Source organism: Macaca nemestrina, chromosome 13, assembly GCF_043159975.1.
Source record: "Macaca nemestrina isolate mMacNem1 chromosome 13, mMacNem.hap1, whole genome shotgun sequence".
In the NCBI taxonomy this organism is placed as follows: Eukaryota; Metazoa; Chordata; class Mammalia; order Primates; family Cercopithecidae; genus Macaca; species Macaca nemestrina.
The window spans coordinates 55,137,797-55,160,490 of NC_092137.1; the positions used below are offsets into that span (position 1 = coordinate 55,137,797).

General features: G+C 38.4%; 1 protein-coding gene across 9 annotated transcripts in view; it reads left to right on the forward strand.

Annotated features, from left to right (window-relative positions):
* LOC105465044 (EMAP like 6) overlaps positions 1-22,694 on the forward strand; it is a 257,059-nt gene that overhangs the window by 95,614 nt on the left and 138,751 nt on the right. For 8 of the 9 annotated variants that reach the window (XR_011611730.1, XR_011611731.1, XM_011713242.3 and 5 more), the window contains 5 exons: positions 855-1,014; positions 4,391-4,489; positions 7,481-7,549; positions 14,993-15,178; positions 16,768-16,903. Coding sequence is in view for 7 of the 9 variants with exons in the window: in XM_011713242.3 (XP_011711544.2) it covers positions 855-1,014; positions 4,391-4,489; positions 7,481-7,549; positions 14,993-15,178; positions 16,768-16,903 (650 nt within the window). In the remaining 2 variants the exon portion in view is untranslated. The remainder of the gene's footprint in view (positions 1-854; positions 1,015-4,390; positions 4,490-7,480; positions 7,550-14,992; positions 15,179-16,767; positions 16,904-22,694) is intronic. The other variant, XM_071076697.1, reaches the window with a different exon arrangement.

Consider the following 22,694-nt stretch of genomic DNA (forward strand, 5'->3'; position numbering starts at 1 on the left):
GAGCCACCGCGCCCGGCCGATTTCTGTTTATTATATAAGCATAAGTTTATACAATGAGCTAGTTTCCTATATAGGTAATGTGCTCTTGATTCCCAACATCTATTTTTTTAGAAAGGCACAACATCTGTACACACTGAATTTAAAACATTAGGGTGATTTTTTTTTTCCATCTAGGAAAAATACTTCTCAACGGCTACTGACTCCTTAAAATATCAGTTGGTATTTGACGAAGTTTCATTTTTATCAAACTACAGAGGAAAATTGTTATACAAACCACAATTGTAATTTGTAGTTTTTTGGTGTCACAGTGATCTATGTAAAATGGAAACTTTAACTTAAACTGTATAATCTATAGCAACAGACACAGAAATGGCACTTGACTCTGGGACCCCTTCATGCTTTGAAATCCTAATGAGGATAGTATCCGGCGCTTCTGCAAGCAGATTTAATTCTGAGAAGAGAACCTTTCCCTAGCAACAACATTAAAAAAAAAAAAATTAAAGTCAAAATCTAACTTGAAAACAATATTTTGAAAATCAATAATTAAATTTCACAACATAAAACAATTATAAAACTATACAGATGACTTTAAATTGAATAATTACAATCACAGTAGCGCCTAATTTTCAAGGTAACCAGTGGGTAAGACCAAATGAGATTGTCAGACTGTGCTGAGCCTCTGCTAAAGTGAACGTTTCAATTAGACAAAGTAATTAATGACTTTGGGGACAGTTCAGCCTCTTTCTCTTGAGATCACCTTGTTAGATAATTTAAATGAGAAACAGATTTGGATAAAAGATGATCAGTGTTTTCTTCAGTTGGAAGATGTGAAAAGAAACCTTTTTCTCTTTCAGCCTTGCCTTACACCCAGACAAAACTCTTGTTGCAACTGGCCAAGTCGGGAAGGAGCCATATATATGCATATGGGATTCCTATAATGTCCAGACTGTGTCTATTCTTAAAGATGTCCATACACATGGAGTTGCCTGCCTGGCTTTTGACTCAGATGGACAGGTGTGTATCTTTTTTTTTTTTTTTTTTTACTTGTTTTATTTAATGACTTCTCACAATTCACTTAAAACTATAATACCAATAGCCAGTAGACTAAAAAATCCATCAACCCTTGCTGGTTCTCCTGACACAGCCTCCTAGAATTTTTTACCTGTTTTTTCCTCTTTAAAGCTGTGGCACTAACACCAAGCTCTGGATAGGCCTTGGTATTGGTTCCCCTAGTCCCACCATCTGGTCAAAAAGCCTCCATAAAAGAAGTCATTAATTCATGCTGATCAGGTTCACCATAGCCCAGTAATTCTACTTTGTTGTCTGTTGTTAGCTTCCTATTTGGAGTAAGGGCTGGACCAAGCCTTATTCACAGACCTCAGGCCCTGAGCATGTCTGTAGTACTTCTTGATTTCAAAAGATGACATCACCTCCTAATAATCCACTGAGAAGATTATCCTTGACTCTTTACCTTGATGTCATTTCTAGCTTCTTCTCCCTGTCCTCTCCCAATTCAATCTATCATCAATTCCTGGGTATTCGTGTTTCTTTACAATAACTGACATTCTCTCCTTTCCATTCTCTCTGCCACTGTCCTGTAAGTGCTAATAAGTCAATGTCATGTCTGACTTAGTTTAACCTCTTAGTCTCCTCACAGGCAATTTCTTGCTAATGCATTTCATCAACTGAAAACAGTGTCAAAGCGTTTAAAACCAATGAGAGCTTGGAGTACCTAGTGAATAAAGTCCACACTTTGTTAAGTGGGCATTCTGTTTTAGCCAACTTTTCTAGACTTTTATCCGTTGTGCCCTTGTCGAATTGAACAAATCTGCAAGACTCCTGTACCAGACCTTGCACGTTTGTACCTCTGGGCCCTTCCTCAGTCTGTCCTGTCCACCTAAAGTGTCCTACTCACCCTTTTGCCCATTGAAGTGATTCAGTCTCCAAAGGTTTTTACAAAGCCTGGCCAATCCCTCCCAACAACATTTTCTCTTCTTCCTTTGACCTACAGCAATACTTGGCAGAAAAGATAGATTGATATGTTCTAGAAAAAGTAAAAACAGGGGTCATTGCTGGCTCCGGCTGCATTCATCTCCTCACTAAGGCCGGGCCTCTTCTCCCCATTTTCTCAACCGCCTCCGTTTCCTGTGCCACCCTTCCTCTCTCTCTCTCACCCTCCATGTTTCTGCCTGTTAATTCCTTCAGTCTAATTTTTGACAAATTTCAGAGTTAAATCTGTAAGTTGGTGCCATGCAAAGATCTGTGAAATTATTCATAGAGGCTTAACTGAAAGTCTGTGGGAAATTCAGTGGATTATAGGAGTTGACCTGGTTTGAGTCACTTTTGAAAAACAATTAGCATTTACTTGCTGTTTTCTGCTATTTTAAGAGAGCATCAATCACTAGTCATTTTTCTTTCTAGAACTAGATTCACTACATATGTAGACCCCTGGAATTATATGTTCTTTATTTTACTCCTCTGTAATCTCATCCAGTTAGTTTAATGCATACATTCTCTTGTATGTCTACATAAAGAGACAATAGCTGGATGCCAGTATTTGTTCAGGCTTGCAGTTATATTGGCTTCCTAAATAAACTGAAGTGGGTCAGAATCCATATGCATGTACAAGTATAAATGTATGCTTATGTGTGTACTGGTGTGCACCTTCTCTAATCTGATTTTGTTATTCAAGCAAGCATTCTTTATCAATTTATTCTGAAGTATCACAAGAAAATGTAATGCAGCAAAGGGAAATCCAGCTTTAACTTAGTTTTTGTCCATGTTAATTTATGTTAGAATCCTAACTATTTTCCTTTAGATTTCATTTTGAAGGATGGTGGTGGGGGTGGATTGCGTGGTACTTAACTGTCAGGTGAGAGAAATAACCTCTTGTATGTTAGCCATGATGGATTTCGTGGCTTGTTGATGACTATTGCTTCAGGTCCGCCTTACTCCCTGGACAGAGTTAACTGGAATCGAATGATATTTAGAAATGACAAATGGCCCATCACCTCACAATCGACAAAAGGCAGTAGAAATGCTTTTCAGGTAGCTATGGAACCTGTCACTACAGATAACAAAATAGGTTTCTTTCAGCTTTTTCTCAATCAAGAAATGCGGGTTTTACTTCAGTGCCCCTATTTGTGTTAACTGGTTTTCTTCTCTTAAAAAAAAGCTGAATGGAATTCATCCATTCAGATTTTCTTATGAATAAAAATACAACCACATCTTATTTCCATTGCTGAAACCCTCAATTAAAAAAATACAGCAAAGACATTTTTTAAGGACACATTAAAAAAAAAAAAAACCCAGTGATGTGTGTTACATTAAAAATTCCTAGTGGAAGCCAGGTTTAGTGAAGAAACCTGAAGAATCCCTGCATAACAGCACATGTATACATTTAGCCATGTGTGGCTGGCTGTTTCATCCACACTGAGTGTGCACATATGCAGACATACTCTCGAATGTACTCAGTACGTACATGCTCTTATACTTGGGGAATACCATATGTTTAAAACCTCTTTAGTTTACGTTACTTCACTTGACCCATACAACAACCCAACAAAGTAGAAGGAATGAATATTTTCTATACCCATTGTACCAATGAGACAACTGAGATTTAAGGAGGTTCATTTTGCAAGGTCTTATGTCTGGCTACTTAAAAGTGAAAAGAAAAGCCAAATCTACTTACAGTTCAGACTTCTTACACAATGCTGTCTCCTTACAAGTGATATCCTGCAAGAAACTCTGATTTTGGTATGACTGTTGCCTGTTTTTCACACTTTCAGTTTTGTATATAATCATATGTGTTGAATTTTATTTTTCCTTTAAGGACAGGTTCTGACCTGAACCCAAGGAATTTAGGCTGGGAGGTGAAGTACCAGATTACTTCTACTTAGATTATATTATCTTTTAGTCACCTTAAATGTTTGTAAAATTATAGAAAACTAAAAATTAATGTTCATTCTATTCTTCAAACCCTTAAATTTTAGCAGTTTGAAGCTTTTAGACTATAGAATCCTGGGTTCTATTAAATCTCACATTAAGATTTTACCTAAAAGTTTTAAGTTAAAAATTCCAAATACTGCCTTCAAGTTCTGTTTCTGTAATTTCTATTGACTTATCAGAGGTTTCCTGAGAGTTTACCTGTATGTTTCTTACACTTAAAAGGATAAAGGAGCTGTAGCTCTTAGGTTTCTGAAATTTCAGCATATGCTAATGGAGAGTCATCTATTGAGATATTTTTAGTTTTGGGTTTAAGATGGGTTTTGAGAAATAGGTTTGTTATAAGAAATTCAATGCCTAACCCATAGTAATCAGTAACTATTTCTCAAGTGTCAATAAATTTTCCCATCACTTTTAGGTACTAAATTATTGTTCTTATTCTTAGCGTTTAGCCTCTGTGGGGTTGGATGCCAAAAACACAGTCTGCATTTGGGACTGGAGGAAGGGAAAACTTCTGGCCTCAGCCACTGGCCATTCTGACCGGGTAAGAACTTGCTGGATCAAGCTATGCAGATTTCAGAACTGGGGGGGACCTGTGATATTGCTTCTCAGACTTCTAATGTTTTTAAAAGTTAATTTTTCACGTATACATTTTTCCTATTAAACTTATAAGCATCTTCTTTTTTCATGATTAACAGCTAACTGTGTTAATGTGCTTCTGGTGATCAAGTACTTTATATGGATTGTTACTGCTTTTCATAGGCAAAGCAAATTTTTGATGCTGGCATTTTACTACTTTATGAAATCAAAATGGAATTGAATTTGAAATTATGTATAGTTTAGACGTATTCATTTAGAAATGGAAATAGTTGTCAGAAAATAGTCACAAAATATGATTACAGGGGTACACATTTTAATTTTGAATGAGTGTAATGACAGCTTTGTGATTCTTTGTTGTATTTGAGAACATTGAATGTGGCCTGCTTATTCCTATTGAAGTCAGTGTGATCAGAAATAATTCCATGTAGTCTTAGGCGATGAAGTGGGTTTATACATATAACTGGTCAGAAATCTAATTTGCCAGTGTCTTGCATGATTAAAATAATTTGACTCCTTTATTATCTTGGGTTCTCTAGTTTAAACAATGAATTTGCGTGACTGTCTTACTTGAATTTCTAGGTGTTTTGTATTTCTGCACAATGTAAGTGTTCATGTGGAACAGGCTGTCCAATCTTTTGGCTTCCCTGGGCCACAGTGGAAGAATTGTCTTGGGTCACACATAAACACCAACACTAATGATAGCTGATGAGCTAAAAATCAAATCATCTCATAATATCTTAAGAAAGTTTACAAATTTGTGTTGGGCTGCATTCACAGCCATTCTGGGCTGTGGGTTGGACAAGCTTGATGTAGAATCAGGCTCTAATTAAACATGAAATTCACTGTCTCTTGCTTAGAAGGAACTCCTAAAAAAAATTTTAAGTATGAATGGCACATTCATCTATGGAGGTTTGTAGTTGTAAGGAGACCCCACAGACGTTGCAAATTCTACTCCAGGATCAAGTCTTCAGAAAGCTCAGGAGTGACCAACAATAGAACCTCAGTACTGGGAGAGGCCTGGTACCCCATTGGTCCAGTGGTTCCCAATCCTAGCTACACATAGAATCCCCTGGGGAGACTTCACAGCTTATATATATATATATATACTCGTATGTAATATTTTATCTGAGTTATGCTGCATTTACTACTTCTGTTTCTGAATCATTTTATATAGTCTGACCTGGACTAGTATACTGTCTATCTATCTTATCACCTTGGAAAAAGTAGAAAACTAAAGTTACAAACAGTTTAAACCAGTAAAATCTCCTTACTTAGAAATAGCCTAATGTAATCACTTTGGCTTGTATAGAAAGAACTTTTATTGTTAAATTCTTACTGTTAGGCTAAATTTGGCCTCAGCTGCCCTCCATATGGTAAGTCTCTACAAAATCAACTGCAACCTAGCTTGGTAAGTAACCAGACTGAAAATTTAGGTGTATGCTTCTGTAACAAATAGCTGAATGGCAGCCAGCTTCAGCCAATGGCAGGCTGCCACCTGTTCAGACCATGCCCAAATAAAGCAAATTCGGAGCTGAAACTAGGAAAGCTGTTTCTGTACCTCAGTTCATTTTTCCCAGGATGCAGATACCTAGTGCTGAGTCTGTAATCTTAGGATGTTTTAATGAAATGCTTTATTTGGAACACTGTTCCCCCAGACCCCATAATCTGTGTCACACATAATTTTGCTCTTTATTACTGATACCAGTATGAATTATTTACTGCTTGTGGCTAACTTCAAGATTATCTTCAAGATTATTTTAGTGGCACTAAAATACTTAATCCATTACATTTATATAATGAATGTTTTATACCCTGCAAAATAACTTGATATACTTTATCTTCATTGACCTTAACAAAACTTGAGGTGGTATAATCCACTGTAGAGAAGATGAGGTTAAGGTTAGAGGTGCTCAGACTTGCCTGAGCTTGGATGGCTGAAATGGATACTTGGACCAAGTACTTTTTCTTCAGTGCTCTTTCCGGGGACCCTAATTGCTCCTTTATATGTGATGAGCAGTTAGTGGTCTAGGTTATTTCTCTGGTCTAGACTTTGTCCCTTACAAGTAGTCCTTCCCTTTCTATCAGCGTGTCATGGAATGTGGTCCATGGATCCACCTCTGTCAGAATCTCCTGGAGTCTGTTTAAAGATTTGGGTATCTGGACCCACTAAATGACTAAATTCCAGACCCACTAAATGACAGCATCTCAAATGGGCTCTGGAAATACCTGTTTTAAGCAATTGCTATGGGCGATTTGATTCTCAGGATTGACGGTCTTTTCCTTCTTGTCTCTGAAATGGAAATAGAACTACCTGCAAACTGTCTGGTAGCTCTTGTTAAAGAATGACAAATAGTAGTAGCAGATATATTTTCAGTTCATCGTATAATTGAAAATATAATAGTATTTGGGTCAGATTAAAATGATAGCCTGAGGGACTGTTTTAAGTTAGTGTCAGATAAATGCCTCTGCCTTATGTTTAGGAATATTAACTTCTGTGATTGCTAGAGACTATTGGCCACATTAAATTGTAGTTAACTATTGAATGTTTTCCTGGTTAAAAATAAGTATTTAAAAATTCTTTAAATTTCTATTGAAAAGCTCTCTCCAAAGTGTTAGCATTGTGGAGAGCTATTGAAAAATTTGATCAAAAATTGATCCTAAATTGTCCATTTGTTTATCCCAAAATATGACACCGATTTGTTTTAAATAATTATGGTAAGTTCTCTCTCTACTCAGGCTTTAAGGTAAGTAGACATGAGGTGATAACATGTATGTTAGTTCCTGACTCATTCCAAGCCAAATCTTCCATTTTTATCCTGTGCAGGTAACATTGTGTTCTAAATGTTAGGGTAGAGTCTTGGCAATTGGACTAGTATTTGGAAAAGGCAAAAATATGTCAAATGACCAACATGGCAACTTTTAATGTTTTGAACAGATTTTTGATATTTCCTGGGATCCATTTCAGCCAAACAGAGTGGTTAGCTGTGGAGTAAAACATATAAAGGTAAAGTTTTTTGTTTTTCGTTTTTTAATTTTGGTACCTTGAGTGCAAATAATTTTAGGTGTTTATATAGATAATTTGATGTTGAGAGACTGCTTGACTTTTACCCTTTTTTTCTTCAATATAGAGCCCTCTTACCTGTTTCTCTGCTCCTGAAGCAAACTAACATCAGCTGATGGGGCTCTCTCTTAGAAATGCAAAGTAATGACAATCAAGTGAAGTGCTCAGCAGGCAGCTGAAAAGGAAATTTTATGTAAATTAAATATCGAACTGAAGACTCATAATACTTGTGGGATTGCATGTTTAAAAACAGTGCTGATTTTAATGTTGTGAAGTAAGTTTTTCCATTATAATGAATATTTACACATTTGCATGTCAACACTTTGACATGTTACATTCCCTTAAAAGAAAGGTGTCATGTTGCACTCTACAAGGAAATAGAGGAATTCACAGTAGAAAGCTATCTGGACCATTGGTTTTTAAACGCCCCAATCTTCCTCTAGACTACTCTTTCATCTGGGTAGGCCCACATTTGCTTCTTATTATTTTGTTCACAAGTGGCAAAATTAACTGCATCAACATGCTTTGCTCTGACATAGCAAAAATTTCTCCTGACCCCTGGGATATGGCCCAGGATCTTCTTTCTCTATAGGATTGTAAATAATAGAAGTTAAAGTCCATAAACAAGAGTATAAGGATTACCTTCTTGCATAGAGCATGCATGGATTCTGTACAAAAATGGTACATTTCTGTATGAATGAAGATTTTCCTCTAACCAACCCCTCCTATTTTGCAGTTCTTTTAGTCTAGTTTTTCACGATCCTTCCCATTATTCTTACTTAGTTAGAAAGGGACAGATGATAAAATACTCAAGTATAACAAATACGGAAGACTTACCTAAAGAATGTTACAAAACTCTGCAGAGGAATGTAAAACAATACTTGAATAAATGAAGTGATAATGTTGATTCTGGACATGTCTAAAATTTACAAATGTATCATTTATCTCCAAATTTATATTTGGTAGAAATGCAGTTAAAATCCCTGTTACTTCTGTTTTTACCTGACAGAATTTCCCTTTAAATTATCCTCAATTAATCTGGGAGCATAAAATAACGACAATAACTATGAACTTTGGGATAAAAAAAGAATCATGAAGAGGATATGTACCACTATTTACTAAAGCATAGTAGAATTTAATTTAAATGGTATAAGACTTGGATGAAAAGAAGTAATGCTGAAAAATAGACCTTAATATGTATGACAACTTAGAGTATAATAGCATCTCTAATTGGTAGGCACAAATTTATCAATTTTTTGGATAAAGCTAATACTTCATACTATACACTAAAACAAAGTCTTTATGGATTAAAGAGGTAAGTTTCAAAAACTTTAAAATAACTAGAGGAATATATAGACAAATGTTTAACTGCTCAAATTGGAGAAAGATTTTTTAATATGTAAAAGCAAAGACATCATAAGGGATAATACTGATGCAACTGTAGAAATATTAAAACATTCTGTATAATTCCTTGTTTCCACAAAAAGAGGGAAACTGCAAACTAGCAAAAGTTTAAGCAGCACACAAAGTAGATAACTGGGTTGTTCTGAAAATGCAAAGACCTCTTGCAAATCTGTAGAATGGACAAAGAACATGGAAAACTGACAAAAATAGAAACACTGTTGGCCAATAGACTTATGAAAACGTTTAAATCTCATTAATAATTAAGGAACACAAATTTAAAAATAACAAAACATTTTAAATATATCAAATTTATGACTAAAAGTACCCTATCTTGGCAAGGATTCCGTGAATGAGCACTGTTAAACCTTGCTGGTAGAGAGGGGTAAGCTGATAATGGTCTTTTGGTCCAGAAATTTGGAAATATTTATCCTTAGAAATGTCAATTATCATTGATCCAGTAATTTCATATCTTAGAATCTGTCCCAACCAAATTGTTAAAAGTGTGAACCAAGAGCTGACTCATTGCTGAGTAACTGATCAATAGCAAATAACCAAATAGAAGATCTGAAATAAACCAAACAGAAGATCTGAAACCACTTAAGTGTCTCCAGGAAGTTGAATAAAATGTTACATCCATATGATGAAACACTGTACAATCGTTATGTTTTAGATGATTCATTATATTGGGAAATATTCAAAATCTATTATGTGGGGAAGTTCACAGTTGACTTTATGGGTGGGTGATGGTGGGATTAGATTTGTGGCTTTTTCTTTAAAAACATTTTTATGTAGGAAATACATTAGAAGGATATCTCCAAATGTTAAACAGTATCTCTGGGTAGTGGGTTGATGGATAATTTTTCCCTTGTATACTTCATTGTAAAATTATTTTGCAATAATATATATTCCAAAATAAGAAATTTAAAAATGGAGAACAAAAATTTCAGAGGTTCCACTACTCAAAAGTGTAAGATATTCCACAACACTTTAGAGTTTCATAAACATTTAATAATCCTGTACCAAGCCCTGATGTGTATATTTTTAATCTAGGAAAACGTCAGCTGAAATCTAGGTACTTTGCTTTATTAGCAGCAGCTGGAGGCTCCTTCTATGCTTGGTACAGCACACCTGAAAGACCAAAATCTCATTCAGTTTTATATTTGAGTTGGTACTGGATGAAAGAACAAAAACAGACCCTACTTTCAATTTGCTTGAAGCTCAGCCATTAAAACATTAAGACAGACCATTTTGGAAGAAAGGTAAAATCAAAGCCCTCTATCGATAAAGATGAGATCCCAGCTGGCTTTAGAAGCACGTTGTCAGGATGGAGATGCTGCTTAGGCTGAGCCTCGGTGGGTGTGTGAGTTTGGTAGGAAGGATTGGGAGGCAGAACTAGGGGAGGGGTTGCACTTCTGTCAGGAGTTAAGAGAGGCATTGGTCACCCATGGAAGCGTGGAACTGGGGAGCTGGGATGGCCCATGGCTCGTGATATGTTCCAAGATTACCAATGTTTTCATTACCAAAGAACCTATTCCATAGTTTTCTTAGGGAACAAATATTTTGAAAGATGGTGGCCACAAAATAAACTAGCCATTGAATCATAGTTTCCTTAGCAATGTTTTATCAGTCAAAGATGTGTTATCTGCCAACATGAGTTTCTGATCAGACTAAAATACGAAAATTGTTTCAGCCATGAGTAAAAAAACATGTGAGTTCATGATGATCCTGATTTCTGTTAGGCTGTGGGGGGTTTCTGGAAATTTGGGACCCTAACCTGGGAGCCATCGTCCATCCTGTACCCAGCGCTGAAGAAACCCAGGACCCTAGAGGGTTAGGTGGGAATTGGACTTCGATTCATAACTGTTTCCCTCTACTTGACTCTGGGCAACCATTTAATCTCCCTGAGGCTGAATTAATATTGATTCATTCTATCTCAGAGAGAGGTCACTACCTCCTGAATTTAAGATAATTACATTAAACAGTATGAAACCCAGTAGGGGCACAATAATGTTAATTTCTTTCCCCATTTCCTAGAATCACAAAAATGATGGCAGAGGTGAGATTAAAGCTCAGCCTCTGACTCATAGAGCTCTTTCCACTGAGAAATTTCTTTAGTGAACTACCTTGCCTTAACTTTTTTCAAAAAGAAAACCCCGCATTTTTTGGGTTCTAACTAGATTTGCTGCTTAATTGATAGAATTATCCTGATTCCTTCCTATCTCTTTCTATCCTTGGTTAACTCTAACTTTTAAATCGGTAAATTCTAAAAGCAGAAGAGCTGAGACAAGATTCCGAAACTTTATTTGAAAACAAGAGCTACTTACCCTGTTTAAATTTAATCATCTTAGCAGAACTTGGATATTTTTTCTAAGCAAATACAAGCATTTTTACCTCAAAGAATCTGGAATGTCTACCTAGCAATATTTTATTAATTTTGTTTAGAAATATAATAAATTTAAGCAAACCTCAGCAAATTATTTTTCCTATCTGTATTCTGTATATCCAATTACCAGGATTCTTCCACTTTTCTTCCCAAAAAAACCTACCTTAACATTGAATTATTCCAGTCATACATTGAGTGCAAAATCTTTGTACTCGAAGAAAATACTTTCATCTGAAATTTGTGTAGCTAGGGTGAAATCCTTTTCGGATTTGTAAATCCCCTATGTTTTGGCAAACAGGCAAATCGCAATTACATGAAACAAATGCTTGAAAAACAGTAACAGTTGAGCATCAACTGCTTCATTGGTTTTATAGCAAATGAGCCTACCAGGTTTGCGGATACTGTTGAGCCGTCTCTAGTCAGACAGAAGGGACTTCAGGGACTACCTAGGGCTAGATGAACTCAAGGTACCTGCCAGCTGTAACAAAATTTGCATTACAGTCTGTGGGTAGAGACAGGAGAAGATAAACAAGGTCTCCTCATTTGATGTGAATTTAATCATGCATTGCTACCCTAAACTGCCACTGTTTTTAATGTAGGAAATGCTTCTCAAAAAGAGATAATATTTCAAGTATTTGCCATTTTCTGCAGAAAATATCACAATTTTAGGGAATCATTTGACTATTTGGAATGTTTCATGTGGGCCTTATACCATCTGATCTGGTGACTTGTCAGTAAACTTCTATGTAGATCAAGTCTGAAGATAATGGGGTCTATTTTTTGTGACTGTCTAGAAATATTCAGATAACTCAGGCCGGGGGTGTACATCCAAAGTTAAAGGACAAAATAATTCCTTTAATCTTCATGCATGAGGAGGTGTAAAGAAAAAGGGAACTGTCTGCTGTAAGCATTGCCATGAACAGCAAGTTCTTAGGCATGTTGGTACAACCAGTAATCATTTATGTCTAATAGTTTGTTTGGGTTCAGAGTAACAGCTTAAATGTTTTCCAGAGCTTATACCTAACTAGCTTTTTCCTAGATGTCTTTATTCTTTATTTAAAAAAAAAAAAAACTTTAGGCTGGGCACGGTGGCTCATGCCTGTAATCCCAGCATTTTGGGAAGCCGAGGCAGGTAGATAACAAGGTCAGGAGATGGAGACCATCCTGGCTAACATGGTGAAACCCCATCTCTACTAAAAATACAAAAAAATTAGCTGGGCGTGGTGGCAGGTGCCTGTAGTCCCGGCTACTCAGGAGGCTGAGGCAGGAGAATGGCGTGAACCCGGGAGACGGAGCTTGCAGTGAGCCAAGATCATGTCACTGGACTCCAGCCTGGGCGACAGAGTGAGACTCAGTCTCAAAAAAAAAAAAAAAAAAACTTTGTTACAGGTGTGTGCTACCACTCCAGTCTAATTATTTTTGTAGAGGTGGGGTTTTGCCATGTTGCCCAGGATTGTCTGTAACTCCTGGGCTCAAGTGATCTTTCTGCCTTGGCTTCCCAAAGTGCTGGTATTACAGGCATGAGCCTGCTTTATTCTTTCAACATATACTTTAACACCTTTTCATTAATAATACCCAAAGAAATGAGTTACCAGAGCTGATACCTTTTTCTGAGAAGATAATCCCATATTGGTCCTTCATTATGTATCTGCCCTTCATTCTTGCCAAGGCATCCCTCTATTCCCCAACCTGCTGCCACGCACACACACAGCACAGCCCCCCACCCCCAGCTGCCTGAATCCTGGCCATCTTGGTGTTATAGCCATCCCAGAACCGTTTCCTCCAGTACCCAACTACTCTGAGAGGACCATGGTTTTTCCTCTCCTGCAGGTGTAAAATAGTGCGGTTGTTACTGATTTATTCCCACATTCCTGCCATGTGGTTTCATCTCATCCTGCTCTTCTGAATCCAGATGCAGTTTCTTCCTCACCGCTGATCCGAGTCCTCTTGTTCATTCTGTTTAATTCAACTTAGTTCTCTACCTTTGAATTTCCTTGCCACCTGGGCACAGTCTGAATATGCGATTTAAAATTATCTCATTCTTTCATTTGCCTCTGCATTGATTCAAAGTTGTCAAAGCAAAGATAAAGATTTCAATATTTTTTCTAACCCTATTAAACCTTTACCTTCGGTGAGCTACTTCTGTTTGTTTTCCCTGCCCTCCAGATGGAGATGACAATACTGTCTTCCTTAGCCTATTAAGGGTTTTGATAGGATCAAATAACTTAGCATATGCAAATAGCCTTTTTAAACCGAGGGGGGCCATATCAAGCACAATGAGGTTATTCTAGTTGATACATTAAAACTATGTTAAGGTTTTGAGAGGCCAAGTGGGGCTGATCACCTGAGGTCGGGAGTTCAAGACCAGCCTGACTAACATGGTGAAACCCCATCTCTACTAAAAATGCAAAAAGTAGCTGGGTGTGATGGCACATAACTGTAGTCCCAGCTAACTGGGAGGCCGAGGCAGGAGAATCACTTGAACCCAGGAGGCAGAGGTTGCAGTGAGCCGAGATCGGGCCACTGCACTCCAGCCTGGGCAGCAGAGTGAGACTCTGTCTCCCCCTGCCCCCAAAAAAACTATGTCAATGCAAAATATTTTGTGTCTGTATAACCATGGGAGTGTCCTTACTACCTTCTATAAAATTGCTGAAGTTTTGTGTATGGTATTCTACACGATGGACACATTTTATACAACTAAAACTGAAAAGCCTAGTCAATTATTTGGGTATGTGGAAATATGACTCATTTATGAAACATTTCTAAGTAACATTTCTACAATGAAGATTTATAACATTGAAAGTTAGAAATTATTTCCAAATATATGTACACTAAAAATACCTAGATATAGCTGGGTGCAGTGGCTCACGCCTGTAATTCCAGCACTTTGGGAGGCCGAGGAGGGCAGATTACTTGAGACCAGAAGTTCGAGACCAGCCTGGCCAACATGGAGAAACCCTGTCTCTACTACAAATACAAAAATTAGCTGAGCTTGGTGGTGCACTCCTATAATCTCAGCTACTCAGGAGGCTGACACACAAGAATCACTTGACCCTGGGAAGCAGAGGTTGTAGTGAGCTGAGATCGCGCCATTGCATTCCAGTCTGGGTGACGGAGTGAGACTCTGTCTCAAAAACAGAAAAAAAAAAAAAAATCTAGATGATATGTCAACAGGCTAACCAGAAGTTATAGACCTTCGCAGTTTTCCTTTTTATACTTACCTGAGTTTCTAAACTGCAATAAACCTATACTAGTTTTATAACTTGACAAAAATCTAAGCAAAACATGATTTGTCCATTTGATTCCAACTCTGAGAACATTATCTTCTATTAAATCACCATTAAACAATGAGCAAAGCTTTGAAATTTTGGAACTTTGAAAGTTTTAAAAGTGTTGTTACAGGCTTTTCTCATGTTCCTGGTAGTTAGCTAAAATGTTTTTGTGTTACATGTTGTTGTGTTACAGCAAAGCAAATTAACTTATTTGTGCCTAGCTTGGATAGGGCAAATTATGTGAAGTGCACTGAAATATAAATAAACACCAATGCAATACATCCAAATACTCTATCTTGGACATCTATTTTATCACTTACATTCTAGTTTTGGACACTGTGTGGAAATGCCCTGACTGCAAAAAGAGGGATATTTGGCAAAACGGGGGATCTTCAGACCATCCTTTGCCTTGCATGTGCCAAAGAAGACATCACCTACTCTGGTGCTTTAAATGGTGACATCTATGTCTGGAAAGGGCTCAATTTAGTCCGCACCATTCAAGGAGCACATAGCGTAAGTATTACCATGTGGAAACTGTGAGTGACTTACTAAATAAGGTAAGACCACGAATCCCTCCCTGTATTTTTCTCTTGTTGCTTTAGAATCAGAGGACCCTGCTGAACACTCTCCACTCATGACAATTTCCCAAATTACATTTGCTCACCTAAAGGAAAACATATTTCAAAGCACACAATGTAATTAACCTTCACTTTAACTATTAATTGCTTGATTTGTGTCGTCCTCAGTAGTTTGACAGAATACTAGAACTAGCTCATCAGGTTCATCTTACCGGCACTTCTCAAACTTTAATGTGTCCATGAGTTTCTGGAGGATCATGTTAAAATGCAGATTCTGGCTCCATAGGTCTAGGATGATGTCGCCACTGCTCATCAGTGACCCATAGTTTGAACAGGAAAGGTGTAGATAACTATTGCTCTTACACTGGTTGATGAGATAGATTGTCCTCATTCTTTACGTTGAGGTGCAGGGTGTTACCTTCACACCAGTGTCTTGAGCTCTTAAGGTACAATCAGAAACCATTGATAACCACATATCTTCTGGTGGTCTGCTCTGTAAGAACAAGGACGAACTTCTTACCACTCTGCCCTCTTTTTTGACACATATGAAAATGACTACATTTTTGTATCTACAGATGATAAAATTGTCCCTACAAATGAGAAGATGATGTGAAAGGCAAAGCCTATCATAGTGAATGGAAATTGGGTAATGATATTACTGGAAATGATAAACCTTTAGCTTATTGCCTCCAAACTGATTCCCTATACCCTTAATATGAAGAAAAGTTTAAGCAACTTTTAGAGCTATGACATTTCAGATCTTTCACTATATGTTGCAGGTGAATTTTCTTGGCTTCACTAATTATGAAACAGCTCTTAAAATAATAGGTCAGTATTTGTCCTCATTCATAAAAGCAGCTGCCTTAGTAACCTAATTTCTTTTTATACTGGATCTTATGTCAACATTATATTCTTGCAGCACTCTTGAACAAACCAAATAAAGTATTTTCCTGTGGAGGAGCATCTTTAAATTACTAAAACTATTTCCCATGTGAAAATCTTCAAACGATGCTTAACAAGCTAACACAAGTGCAATTTACATTTTCAGTTAGGTTCAAGTGATAGCTTTGTGAGCTCACTGAGGTACATTTTGGGCACTTTTGTGCCTATGAAAGTGTTTATGTTCCTAGCCTCTTATCTCTACTTAATTATTTTAGGCAGCAACTTCCATGAAACACCTCCATAGTTGTCTTTTCTCTCTAAGGGCCACTTATCACATAAAAGAATTTGATTCCCATACCTGCATTAATTATATTTTTGAATTTTTTTAAAACTGCCATCTTTTTAGTAGTGGTAAAAGAGCACTTAAACTAGTTTGCTTTGATTATTATGATTTTTTTAAATGTAGCTGAGATGAACAGTATCATAAATGGCTATTTGGTCTATTGTCAGCATTTCAATAGAGAACAAGGGGGTTTTATTTTTGTTTTTGCCTTGTTATGTTTTTAAATCAACATTCAACTGTATCTAGTCATCATACTTAGGATGGTTGCAGCATTGAGTATTACCTATTTTAATCAACAGGCTGGAATCTTTAGCATGTATGCTTGTGAAGAAGGCTTTGCCACTGGTGGGCGAGATGGGTGTATACGACTATGGGACACTGATTTCAAACCAATAACCAAAATTGATCTCAGGGAGACAGAACAAGGATATAAAGGTAATATATGTGTTAAACTTACCTGTAACTCTGGATGTGAAATATAATGTGAAGTTCTGTATTCGTATTTGTTTCTTTGTACCCCATTTTTAAAAGGCAGTTTATATAAATATATTGAATATAAGCAAAAGTATGTTAAAAGTAAATGGATGTCCTTTTTCCTAATTTGCACAAATGCATCTGTATGAACCAGCAATGCTGCAGCCAAAATAAGCATTCTGATGAAGTTGCTGAGGTTTCTTAGGAGATGGGATTGTCAGTGACAAAACCGAGAAATTCTAGACAAGTTGGTTATCGTAAGAGTGAATGTGCCCAGCCTCTGAAAACAAATGAGAGGAGAAATGTGACAAATTTATTTTTTTAAGATAGATTTAAAGTAGTAGACACTATAGTAGTAGGGATTAAGGGCATGGGCTCAGTCATGTGGTGTGGGTTCAAATTCTTTTTCCCTGTGAGAGAGTTAAGAAATTGAACGGCAGTCTCAAATCTCGGGGCATCTATTTCCCCATCTATAAAAGGGAGATAATACTAGCACCAGCCTCCCATGGTTGTATGAGGATTAAATATACTTGTGAAATGCTTAGGATGAGGACTAAATATACTTGCAAAGTACACTTAGCACTCAAATTGTTAGCTATTCTCACAGTATATAGAGTGTATATCAGAATGATACATCTTTTAAAATTCTCATGATAGGACTGTTACCTTTTGGCAGATAAAGAATTTACAGCCGAGAAAGATTAAAGTGGAAAATGTAAATAGGAAAGACAAGAGGAAGTCGTAGCGTTGTTAATATGCTAAGCACAGGTTGGGAGGTTCTGACTCCCCACAGGTGGGCCGCAGAGCCAGCGCCAAGGGAGGGGTACATGATACTGTGAGCCGTGGAGGTCCACAGGATGAAAACTTACCCATCGTTCTCATGAAGGGGAATCTTTTTCAGTGCCGAGATGAGGGAGAGATTTCCTGAGCATCTTGTAGAGAAGACCCGGTGACACAGGGCTCAAAGTCCTCAACAGGCCTGAAACGAGCTGTTTCTCCTGGGTTGTTCCTCATGAAGCCCCCGCTTGTGACCTGATGGCGATGCTGCCACAGAGGTTGTTTCGTAGGCCAGATCGTGTGGCAGTGCGCGGTGCTCTCTGCTGGCCTTGGGTAGATTTCAGAGGACTGGGAGAAGACAGTGTAGACTGCGTATCCTTCAGGCCATCCTTAAATAGTGTTGTTTTCAGTAAAACTTTTCCAACAGTTGAGCAACAGGGAAATGAGCTGGATATTGTACTTCCTGTTTATACCTGGAGGCCAGCTGCTTTATGTATCTGTGAAACAAAAATGTGCATTTAAGTCAACTAATCCAGGATTGGACTGTTGTCTTCTCATAGAGGCTCAGGATGCTGGTGTGCACACATATCTGAATACTGGGCACAGAGGTTGGCATAGGAAGCTGTGGAATTTGGTGTCTACCTCAATGTAGGGACAAGGAGATCAAAGTCCTTAAGTTCTCTGCCATAGAGTGTGGGCCAGGGAAACTTGATCCAGAAAAAACATAACAAACAGATATAAGCAGGTAAGTACCCGTAAGAGCATTTTTTTTAAGTACAGTAGCCAAAAGTGTTTGACCTTGAACCATGAAGCTTCTTGGTGTATCTTTCAAGGTAAACCAGAAACCAAAACATATACTTAGAGAGTGGAGTCAACTTGCCAGATGGGATTAGTAACCATAAACTGCTTAAACATTGGAGAGCACCAGCCAGGATTCATGACTCTTATTTGGCAGTTACTCCATTTAATCTAAAAAATGTATCACATAATTAAGGTATACATTTTAAAGCATAGGGGTCAGCGAAGAAGCTATTGGTTTACCCTGCTATACTTTTCTGCCCAATACTGAGTCCTTGAGCCTGGCTCTCCTGGGAGAGTTCAGGGACCAGTTCTGAATGAGTATCTATGTAACCAGGTGTTGTCCTGATCACATGGGCCCCACAGCCACCTCGCGTCTACAGTTAGGACAGTCAGCGATGCCCTCTGTTGGACATCAGTCTCAGATTCCCACCCCATCCTTGCCAAGATGAAAGCAGATGTGGGTGGTACACAGTGGACACTGGGAACCCGAAACAAGCCTGCACCTCATAGGATGTGCCCTGTGGTGCCTGGGCTTGGCGTTTATCAGGGATTGGTGTGCATCTTAGATGACTTACTGATAAGGCAGTAGCCTGCGTTTTGTGGGGAGAAACAGACTGCTTTTAAAGGATGGTATAGATCATGTTCCAGTTTGAGTCCAAGGGAGTCAGAGAGGGCATGGGGGCTGGGATGGAGCTCCTAGGAGAGTGGAGATGGCACTGCTTAGCACGCAGCCCCGCAGTGTGGATGCTCTAGATGACGTCTTCACTTTTAGAATTGCTGCTGACCACCAGTACTCTTAATTGCTTAGTATTTTACTTTAAACTGATTAATGTATCTTTTTAAAACTTCACTGTAAACTAATATTTGTAACGTGAGTTTACTATGCTGGGATCTAATTTTTGCCCTTGGAACACCCACCTAAAATTATCCCCTCCCCCTGGCTTGGGCAACATTGTCACAAAAGGCCACTGTGTATCATCAAGCATCAAAAGAGTTGCTGGCCTTCATTCCAGCCCCAGTGAAAAAACAATATACATGTAGCATCAAAAGAAGAAAAGGCTCCTGGTTTGAGTTACTGGTAACAGCTAAAGTCTGGCCCACCCATTGCTCCCAACTTAGGGAGTTCTGGAGCCTGCATGGACAGGGCCATGTGGGGAAACTTGCTCTAAATCCTCCTCTAAGGCACTCTGTCACGCTCAGCCAGGCCTTGGTGAATAATCAGCCAGGCCATTATTCCACTGAAGCAAGGAAGGAGGATGTGGAGTTCCAGGGCCATTTTCCGCAGCTCCGAGCAGGGAGAGACTCTCAGAACCGGCCCTCCTGTGGTCTTGGAGGCCGGCTGCCGGGGCCATCCTGTGATGGGGCAGCCTCTCCAAGGCATGTGGAGGTGTGCCCCGAATCCAAAGTGAAGTAGAGTGACCCAGCACAAGTATAGGATTTAAAATACATAGGATTTGAGGAAATAAAAGTAATCAAGATGTAAATAGCTTTCTGGCGTAGCTTCCCCTTCAGCCAGGCAATACCATACCCTTGGTCCTTTGAACATTAGCAGAGAGCTGAGCAAATAAGAGGGAGGGAAAAGGGAAGGAAAGAGGGTGGGAAAGGAACAAAAGAAAGCAGAGTGGACAGAAGATGGTCAGGTGTCCTCCCCACCCCCCGCCACCCTCTCATCCCTTCCCTCAAAGAAGACTTGGCTTTCTGCTCCACCTCTCTTTGCCTCAAACAAACCAAGTATATTTGAAAGGAACAGATTCAGGCAGAGCAGCGTTAGACTTCCTTGCCCTCAGTTTGGACATGAAGCTTCCTTGCTCTCAGTTTGGACATGACAGTTTTATTTTTATAAGAACTATCTTGATATAAATGAGCTTTCTTCTGTGTTTTTGCTATTTGTAAAACAGTGACACTCGAATTTATTTCAATGGAAATGTAGTGATTTTTCATCTTACTCAAACAGCCAAATAGTTTTCTAAGCAAATTTAACCAGAGAATTAATCATGGCCATAGCCCAGTTCCCATGACATGGTATGGGTAATTTTCTATGTTCTATACATTTAAAAGCATTAGCGAAAATTAAGAAATTGCTACTTACTAGTGCTTAGGAATCTGAGGGTATTTATAAAGATCACACTTAGTGTACCACCTGTAAAGACTTGTGTTGCTCCTCCTGTAGATGTCTAGATGATTTACAAAATGAATCTGACAATTTCCAAGTTGTTTAATGCAAATCTTTGCAAGATTGGCATACATTTGCATCTTCTAATAACTATTAGCTGTTAACCATCAAGAAAGAAGTTTTAAGATGAACCAAGATGGTTACTAAGCTCAGAAAAAAATGATGACATGGCTTTGTAATAAAGTGACATTGTTAATTCTTTTACGTCTTTGTAGTAGCTTGAGCTAATTAGGACACTTGACTTAAAGTAAAAACAATTAACCCCACTTTAGGCTGAGTGTGAATCGGCTTGGAGATGGGTCACATTCACATCAAGAATTGGTTAGTGTCAGATCTGATTCTCCGGCTCCCTCCCTTCTCCCCAAGGCTTAGTCAAAGAAAATGTCCCTCACATGATAAGGGGGGCCATCCCTCAGTGAAGGGAATTATAGCGTTTTACTTGCACCAGTGACTTGTGCATGTTTTGTGAGTTACTGGATTTTTGCTGACTGGGTGTTTGAACAGGTTTCTCTAGCAACAACACAAGATGATAGAAACCAACAACCTAATTCCCCCAGGATCCTTCATCAGCAATTCTGAAAGCCAAAAAGTTCAGATTACCAGAAGATTTTTAAAATAACTAATGTGGCAGCAAAACTTGACCCATTATGAGGCTATTGGGTGTTTTTATATATTTTGTTACAGAAGTATTTAATTTCAAGGTGCTGCCTTAGTGTCTGCTGGATATATTACAAGTACAAAATCCAAATTTTTCTGAATTCCAAAATGCATCTGGCACCAAAGGATTTCAGCTATATGGGGTTGTTGTCCTCCAATATACATCTTAGTGAATATAAACTTCTGGAATTTTCAAGTTGGGACAGACCCTGGATGTAAGGCGGCGGCGGGGGATGGGGGGAACTCCCGGACTTCATGGATGGTAGAATGAGGCCCAGGGTCATTAGCATCAAGCTAATTGTAAACTGAGGTCACTCACTCATACCTCACACCAAACTTCATGACAGTGCATGCTGAGTCTGATCACTTTTAAAGCACATTTATGATCTGGGTAAAATAATGAAGCTTAAGTAACTTATAGCGGTGGCAAGAAAAGCCAAAAATTCTTAAAATCCATCAACCAAAATGAATTACTTCTAGGATAATAAAACACCATTGAGTTAATGGTTATAAATGATTCTGACTAAAGGAATACAGTAATTATTCACATGGTATAAGATGTATTATTTACTTATTTGTCCACTCAGTAAACATTTATTAAACATCTAAGTGCCAGATACATGCCTAGGAACTGAGTAGGAAGTCCTGAAAAGTATGCTTCAGTCATGATTACATTTAAGGTGTGGGTGGAGGTGGGGGGAATTCTGTGGGTTTTGTTTTAACTACCAACACATATTTGTTGAGTTGTTGCTGTGTCTAATGGACTATAAAGTCCGAATCCAGAAAGATCCTGCATTAGGTGAATCACTGAGCAAGAATTAGAGGCCGAAATTCCAGGACATGAGATGCCCTGCTTAGACTTGTCACTATCTTCACTGCCCCTTCCCTGGTCTGGGCCACCGCCGTTTTTCACATAGAATACTGCAGTTGCTTTATAACTTGCATTCCTTCTTCGACCACCATCCTCTGCACAGCAGCTAGAGGGATTGTCTGAACTTTACGTGAGCCAGATCACATTACTGCTTTCCTCAAAACCCTGCAATGATTCATCTTACCCAGAGTCAAAGTCCTTATGGCAGCCCACCACCGCTCCCCATTGCTCTGCTTTGCCCTGTCTGCTCCTTCCCCTCTCTGCCCTCCCAGCCTTCTCCCTCTGCCTGTGACACTCTTGCCTAGAATCTGCATGACTACTTCCCTCCTCTCCTTCAAACCTTTGCTCAAATAAAGCCTGTGCTGATGACCTCTTCTAGAATTGCAACTCATTCTGCCTCCACCACTCCAAGTATTCCAAATCCCCTTCTCTCGGGTCTACCTTTCCCTTGTAACATACAGTATAATTTCTGT